The sequence below is a fragment of the Suncus etruscus genome, chromosome 9 (assembly GCF_024139225.1).
Source record: "Suncus etruscus isolate mSunEtr1 chromosome 9, mSunEtr1.pri.cur, whole genome shotgun sequence".
Taxonomy (NCBI): Eukaryota; Metazoa; Chordata; class Mammalia; order Eulipotyphla; family Soricidae; genus Suncus; species Suncus etruscus.
This window is the reverse complement of record NC_064856.1, coordinates 56,131,201-56,140,171: the sequence shown is the minus strand read 5'-3', so window position 1 is coordinate 56,140,171 and position 8,971 is coordinate 56,131,201. Positions and strand designations below refer to the sequence as shown.

General features: G+C 33.9%; 1 protein-coding gene across 1 annotated transcript; it reads left to right on the top strand.

Moving 5' to 3' along the window:
- On the top strand, positions 1-924 carry LOC126018272 (olfactory receptor 2D3-like). Its single transcript, XM_049780417.1, has one exon. It carries the CDS (start codon positions 1-3, stop codon positions 922-924), a length of 924 nt encoding a protein of 307 aa, XP_049636374.1.
- Positions 925-8,971: the final 8,047 nt, after the last annotated feature.

The window sequence follows — 8,971 nt, the reverse complement described above, 5'->3', positions numbered from 1 at the left end:
ATGGGTACAAAAAACCAAACTTATCTGACTGACTTCATTTTGCTCGGCCTTTCTTCAGATCAGCATACCCAGATCCTGTTGTTTGTGTTATTTCTCATCACCTACCTACTGACTATGCTTGGAAATCTGCTCATTATGGTGCTACTTCACTTTGACTCTCGGCTTCATATACCAATGTACTTTTTTCTTAAAAATCTGTCATTTGTTGATCTATGTTTCTCTACAGTGATTGTTCCCCAGATGTTATTCCACCTTCTGTCAATAAGAAAAAGTATTACCTTTATTAGATGTTCAGTTCAAATGTTTTTTTTCCTCTTAGTTGGGTGTACAGAGAGTTCTCTTCTAGCAGTGATGTCCTATGACCGCTATGTAGCTGTCTGCAAACCTCTGCACTACTCTACCCTCATGAACCAAAGAATTTGTATTCACCTAGTCTTAGGATCCTGGGCCTGTGGAGCACTTGTTTCTATAGTGGACACATCATTTACTTTATGTGTCCCATACCGGGAACAGAATGTAATTAATCATTACTTTTGTGAACCCCCTGCACTTCTGAAGTTGGCGTCAGAAGAAACCTACAAAGCTGAGATGGCCATCTTTGCAATGGGTGTGTTAATCCTCCTAGGTCCTGTCTCCCTTATCCTCTTCTCCTACTGGAATGTTATCTCCACAGTAATGCTGATGAAGTCAGGAGAAGGTAGACTTAAGGTCTTCTCTACTTGTGGTCCCCATCTCATTGTTGTTGTTTTGATCTATGGGTCAACAATATATACCTATATGCAGCCTAATACTAAGAAAAAAAATAAATGGGATAAAATGGTCTCTGTATTCTACTCAGTCATAACCTCCATGCTAAATCCATTTATATACAGCCTGAGAAACAAAGATGTGAAGGAAGCATTTAAGAAAGTATTTAGAAGATAGAGATTTCAGAAATAGAATCTTTATGCTAATATAAAACCATGGAACAGAAAGATTTTAATAGTATTGAACATTTTGGGATGGCAAATCCAGTGACACTCAGGGATTACTCCTGGCTCTGCACTCAGAAATCACTGCTAACAGACTCAGGGGGCATAAGGGATGCTGGGGATCTAACCCGGGCTGGCTGCAAGGCAAATGCCCTACCCACTGTACTATCACTCCAACCCTGTATTTAACACTTCTAACAACTTCTCCAATACAAGTGTGAGATGTCAATACAGATCATACTAATACCCTTGTATTTTAAGAAAGCTTTTAGGTTTGTGTAATGTTTTATGTTCATGATTAATGTATATTTTGCAATTAACCTACCATGTAACAAACTTTGGTTAATATATAAACAGTTATGTCTTAATTCCATTTTAGTTCTTTTCCTTCTTTTCTTTTTTCTACTAAAATAGATATTGCTTTTGAGTCCTGTGTTCTACAAATTGTATCTCTGTATTATTTATAAATTCTCTTACATTTAAAAGTTTGCCAGTATACAGTTTTCCTACATTTAATATGTTACAAATTTTTTAGCCAAACCTTACTTCCTAAGTATTTGAAAGTATTTTGAAAGAATACTAGGGACTTTCAGTATATTTACATACAAGAAACTTAAACTTATACTCATTCAAAGAAAATAACAATTACATGAAAGACATAAAAGCCAAGCATTTTAAAACTTCTATGATACATGATTAATATACACAAAGTTGTAAATAAATAATCTATAAATTTTTATGGTTATTTATATGTCTCCATGTTTTATATGAACATGTTTTATACCTCAAAAATATCTCCTACCACCATATTTATTTTAAGTAAGTTAATATTATCTTTCTTTCTTGTTCTAATTAAATCAAGTTACATTTTGCTTTATAACAATTTACTTCAGACCATACAACTTGAAGCAACACATTTATTGTCTTATAATTTCCATTGGTTTTATAAGCCAGAACACCTTGTATGGGTAGTGTGTTCAATAATCTTTCTACAAAATTTACATGTTTACAGTCTCATTTGAAGAATCAGCTGTAAAAGGATCAATCTCCAAAGAGTATTCAGTGCTTATCGTGACTCTTGGTATTATTGCTATTACAAAGCAATTGTTAACAGTGTAACAAGCCTTATAGACTACTCAAGTTTTCTGGATTTGGAGCCATAATACAGTGGAAAGCCACATGGAAATTGCCTTGCATTTGGCTGACCCAGGTTTGAGCATTGGCATACCATAGGGACCCCTGTGCATAACCAGGATTGATCCCTCAGCACAGAGTTAAATGTAAGCCCTGAGCACAGCTGAGTGTTGCCAAAAAATAAAAATAAATTTTAAAATAATTAAAAAATCTTTTTCTGGGTTTTGTTTGATGGGGATTTCAGGGGCTGAAAGGAGGATGGAATGGAGCAACAAGACATCTAACTATGTTCAGGATTTATTCCTTTTTCTCAAAAGTACTTGTTATCTGGTGCTCAAATATCAGTCATTATTCATAGTGCTTTCTGGACAATGGAGGTGCCAGAATGTGCGCTCTGGAAGTGTCAGGAACTGAAACAGGGTGGGCCATGTACAAGGCTAGAGTTTAAGCCATATATTATCTATCCATCTCTCTCTGTTGGTTTTGACTAACAACTCTTCTTATTTCCTTGTAATGTGAGCCTCTTTCATATGGCAGTTTGCATCGTGAAAATATGCAAACTAAAAAGACAATGTAAGAATCTGCTAGCAAGAAAAATAGCAAAAAAAAAGACAGTATAAGTTTATTATATTTTAAGGATTTTAGGTAAAATTGATTGTAATTTATAAAGTTATTTAGAGTTTAGTTTTAGACATATAATATTTCAGCTCCAATCCCACCACCAGAATCAACCTCACTTTACTAATGTTCCTGGAGTCTATTCCTCCCCCCCCCTACCCCCCAGAGCTGCCATCATAACAGGCATCTTTTTAATTTTGTTGTAAAGTTCTGGTCTTATAATTTTTGTGTTATTTACTCTATGGTTTGGATATTTAGTTTTCTGTTCTTAACACCACCACTGTTAATCCCCTTGATCCCTATCCTCTGTTATTTATCTCATCTGTTTTTCTCCTCCTTTACTTTATTTCTTTTCTTTTTCTCACTATACTCTTGGGCCAAGAGTGCCCTAGACAATTCCCATTTAGACTACTGCATTCTCTGCATCCCTTTATGCAATTAATTGTTCTAAATACCACATAAAAGTGATATCTTTCTTAATTTAACATGTTATCCTGCAGTTATATCTGTATTGCAGTGAATTTTATAATTGCATTATTCCTTGGAATAATGCTTTATTGTATCATCTCTGAAATATTAATAGTTGCTAGATAAGAAGAATTAATAGCAGTAAGTTGTGACAAAGATTTTTACATAAAACTTGGTCAATGGAACTGAAGTGGTAGTACAGTGGTAGGGTGTTTGCCTTGCTTGTGGCTGACCCAGGACAGGCTTTGGTTTGATCCCCAGCATCCCATATGGTCCCCCAAGCCAGGAGCAATTTCTGAGCAGAGAGCCACGAGTAACCCTTGAGCACTGCCAACTGTGGCTCAAAACAAAAACAAAAAAATAAACAACTTAATCAATGGTCAGAATTCCATTCCTAGTTCTTCTGACCATCTCAAATATAATATATTTTAATGGTGTAGATGAAAATTCAGTTAAGATGATGACCTGGAAGTCTCAGTTCAAGTTTATAAGGAACTAATTAATGCCAAATACTGAACGAGCAAAAATAAATAAACTTGTTAGATTAACAAACTGAAGGACAAGAATTATGATTGTCTAAATAGATGCAGAAAAATAATAAAATTTGGCATTATTAAATACCATAATATATCTCTCATATACAGTAGTCAAATCAAGACATTAAACCATGGGGAAAAAAACTCTGAAATATAATGAATAGAGTTGTGATCTGAGAATTCTAAGAAGGGAAGAAAAGGATCTCAGAATATGAATAAAAGAGTCTTGCCATTCTGATAGTGAGCATGGTATAGCAACATTGTATGTGTTGTATAATATTGGCATTATTATAAATAATAAAATTTTAAATTTAAAAATAAATTATATATTTTACATATTTACTCTAATTTCATGATAATTACAATACACAAATAGCCCTTTTCTACAGAGCTAAAGACATAATACAGAAGTTTCTTGCTTTGTATGTTTTTTCTCCAATCCTTGACATTGCATGATTGCCCAAGCACCTCTAGGAGTGAGCCTATACCCAGAATCAGGAATAATTCTGTGAACTGCTAGGTTTTGTGACAAAACAAAACAATAAACAAAAATTACAATAATTTATAGTTTATAGACTAAGCCTAACATAATAAAATCTATTTGTGATAGGATCACAACTATCCTCATATTCATGAGTGAAAAATTGAAATATCTCATGCCAAAAATTAGAACTAGCACAAGGGCATTTACTCTTACAATTGCTATAAAACACTGCATTAGAAGAAGAAAAGGAGAAGGAATAGGAAGAAGATGAAGAAGAATAGGGCATTTAAACTAGACACAAACAAGAAATATTATCTGTATTTGCAGATAGGATACTATGTTTTAATAAATTCCAAGGATTCCATTGAAAACTATCATAATCCATATACCTAGGCATATATTTTATCTTCTAGCTATTTATCTTTACTCTTTATCATTTTAATAATATTTAATATTATTTAATTTAATGTTTTATATTAAATTAATATTAATTAATATATTAATTTAATATTTTAATAAACTGTCCAAGAAAAGTAGTGCCTCCTGAGTTCTGTGATTGTTTTTAGCAAATAAATTAAACTTAATTGTAAAATGTCCTGGAAATTTTTAAACTGAAGCCCAGTGAAGTAGAATTTGTGTGTCACCTGGACTCCTAATATATGGGATTGTCTTCTGAGATAAGGAGCAGTCTCATGGATAAGGTGTTTTGTCTAGATGACTGTCAGATGGGATGAAGCAGGAATATATCTGGTACCAAAGGAATCATTTGGGGATCTGGAAAGATGTACAGTGAGTAGAGAACTTGCCTTGCTTGAGGCAACCTAAATTTGATCCCGGGTATCACATACAGTTTTCAAGCACTGCCACGAGTAGGTTCTGAGCACAGAACCAGAAGTAAGCCCTGAGCATCACCAGGTGTACCCCATCCCTGAAGAGATTAATTTGGGTGGTCAATCCTCTTAAATCTAGTGTCAGGTGTGCTGTGAATATAAAAACATAGAAGATACACAGGATATGTGATATTTTAATAAATGTATAGTAATAAAGTGCACAAATTTGGCACACATATATCTGTATTAAGGATAACTATGTCCCAATAGGACCAATCCTAATCTACATGTATACTTTCTCACACAAATATGAGTAGAAAAATAAAAGGTATCAAAACTTCAGGGAATATGGGCCACAGCCTTTTCTCTGTATATGCAAAACCTTTAGGCATTTCTCACTAAAATAAATAATAATTTGGAACAAAAATCAAAAGTACTGTATTTAAATATTTAATTTTGTCATATAGATATCCTGAGGAATAAAGATTAAATTCAACAAAAATTTCTCAACAGAATGTGGGTTAGACCTGTCAAATTTTCTAGTGTGCAATAAATAAAAAGTTATACTAATGCTACCACTAGGCAAAAATGGACAGAGAAAAGTTAGTAGCCAATATGAATAAGAATTCTAATATTTTCACATAAAAATAAAAATTTTGAAAATGCATTTACCATCTCTCAGAAAAATATGATACAGATCAAATAAAAATGTTTAAAACTTATTTATGATTGCAGTAATTTCCTCACACTCAAACTAATTTTTATTATTAGCTATTGTATTTAAAAATGATTAATAAAATCTCAGACAAAAAGATATGTCCATTTTATTAGAGAAATATGAAGGAAATGAGAAGTTTTTAAATTTAGAGAATCACAGAATTTATATCTATAATTACAGGGAACGTCCCATGGTATCTCATCAAGTATAGTGGAGTGAGCTGTGCCCAAGTTAAACCCTAGGGATGTCCTGTTTGCATCATTTCTCAGAGCCTCAACTTTCAAGAATTCTCTCTTTTAAAGGTTCAGTTCAGTATTGTTTGTTCAAAAAGTACGTTTTAAACTCATACAGAAAAATGAAATGAACATAAGTTAGAATCAAGTCTATAAAAAGTACAGTTCTTGCACAAAATCACTTAGAAGACAGTTATTCACTGGGATACAGTACATCGAAGCTCTCTGAATTTCACTTTACTATAGTCAATACTTACTCTCACCTATTCTGAAAGAAAAACTCATTCCAGGCCTCCAGGTAAGAATAAGATTTTGAAGGGATCATGTCTCTCCAGAATCAAAAATCTAATTTTGTATGTTTGCTGGAGAAAGCAAAAAATAGTGATGCTCCTGCTAACCTTACCCTAGAATGATTGGCATTTTGAAGCATTTGAGTCTGTGAATGAAACTATTCTTCCATAGATATATTCAATTATCTATTTATCAATTTTATTATGCAGCATATGTCCCAGTGACTTTCTCCTAACTTTTCAGACCTTTCTTTTGCCTTATGATACTCTTGTTTTATATGCCCACAGAACACTGGAATTTTTGATAAAGAAGGGATCTATTTCACCTCCACTACCAGTAATATTTCTTTATCTTGTGTAAGCATCATTAACTGATTGAGATACCCCTGATCATCCAAGGTAATATTTCCTCTTTTCTGCTCTCTAGTCTACCTGAAAATAATTATACTATAATACTTTCTAAGAGCACTATTAATTGCATTTCCATTTTGTTATGATCATTTGGAAAACTGGCCATATGTTCTTGTGTTTCTCTATCAAATTTCCTCTTCTATAATTTTACAGTGCATTTCTTAAGCTAAAAACCCAACCGTATTCATGAATTAAAACAACTTATTTGACCTGTGATGAAATCAGAGGTTAGTCTTATATAATCAGAGACCTAGTTTAGTTTTGCATATGCATGCTCTTTGAACCCTGAGAAATCAGGAAAAGGGGCGAGGGAGATAGCACAGTGGTAGGGCTAGGGCATTTGCCTTGCATGCAGCCAACCCTGGTGGCCTTCAGTTCAATTCCCGGCAACCCATATTATTCCTTGAGCTTGCCAGGGGCAATTTCTGAGCGCAGAGCCAGGACTAACTTTGAGTGCCACTAGGTGTGATCCAAAAACCACAAAAAAATAAAAAATAAAAAATAAAAAAATAAAAAATCAGGAGAAATAACCAAGGCCGGGCCCGGAGAGATAGCACAGTGGCGTTTGCCTTGCAAGCAGCCGATCCAGGACCAAAGGTGGTTGGTTCGAATCCCGGTGTCCCATATGGTCCCCCGTGCCTGCCAGGAGCTATTTCTGAGCAGACAGCCAGGAGTAACCCCTGAGCACCGCCGGGTGTGGCCCAAAAAAACAAAAAAACAAAAAAACAAAAAAAAGAATTAACCAAGGCTACCATACTCCATATTAGAGAATGAACCATCTTGAAGAGTCTGACTCAGTCCTAGAGAAACTCAAATCACCCCATAATTTTAATAAGAAGTCATGAAATTTAATTGGAGTCATTTATTATAAAGCTATAGATAACAAACAAAAGCAGACTAACCAATTCATATTCTTTTCTCAACAGCTTTTAGGGACTTTTCCTTAATTATATCGGGCAGAGGCTAAGGCATATAAATAGAGCAATGTAAAAATCATTGCTGACTAATGTATTAAAGAAATATTGGGGCCGGGCGGTGGCGCTGGAGGTAAGGTGCCTGCCTTACAAGCGCTAGCCAAGGAACGGACAGCGGTTCGATCCCCCGGCGTCCCATATGGTTCCCCCAAGCCAGGGGCGATTTCTGAGCACATAGCCAGGAGTGACCCCTGAGCGTCAAACGGGTGTGGCCCAAAAACCAAAAAAAAAAAAAAAAAAAAAAGAAATATTTATGTTAATAAATATCAATCTGTTCCTGGAAACATGTTCATAAATTAAAAGTATTTGTGGGGGATTTGTGTATGTGTGGGTGTGGGCGTGTGTAAAGCAATATAGTTTTTACTGAATGAAACTGACTTCAAAAGATGTGAAGTCAGAGAAGGAAAGGACTACTGGAGCTAGAGAAACCATGAGCAGGACAATGTAATCAGGGTACAGGCTTGAAAGAGAAAATGGTATTTATGACTTTTAATAAATTAACTATTCTACTTCAAACACTTCATAAATATATCTTATTTACATGAATCTGCTGTTATTTCAAGATACGCTATTCATGATATACTATGTATATATGTAATGGTATATCATGAATAATGTATCTTGCCTGGATTTCAAAGCTTTTGATAGTCCTAATTTTATACTGGTCCATCTAGATATTGTGCTACAAATTGCAGCATGAATGATGTTGAACAATAATATGCCAGGTAAGGCATTAGAACTATTTAGAAAGTCATTCAGTTTCTTAAATAAGTCCTTTCTCCAAACACGGTATGTGGTGCTGCCTTTTGTCTTTGTATCCAGTCTTGACTCTATGATGAGAAGTTTCTGTGAAACCTTATTGTTGATATTGCATTAAGCTTCAATTCTCTGGTCCAGTGAAAAATTTAGAAATGTTTCAGGACCCTAAATTTTAACATGTAAAATGCTCTTTTAATTTTTTTTCCAGAGGAATAAAGAAAACTTCATGGGAGCACAAAAGAAAGTATCTTTACTGATATTTTTAATTAAAGTTAAAGTTATCTCACTCGAATGTAAATAAAATATAGAAGAAAAACTGAGCTTTCTACTAAAGATAAGACCTTATCTTTTTCATCTTTACATAATAGTATAACATTTACTTTTAGATACTTTTAGTAGGAGTGGAATCTTTAGGAACTCAAATCTAGTGATTATTTTTTTAATATTTTTGTTCAAATATATTTCTTAATCTAATGAGAAACTCAAAACTCAGACCTCTGTGATAGTTAACTTTTAATTGTTCTATTTATTCTGAATATACATCA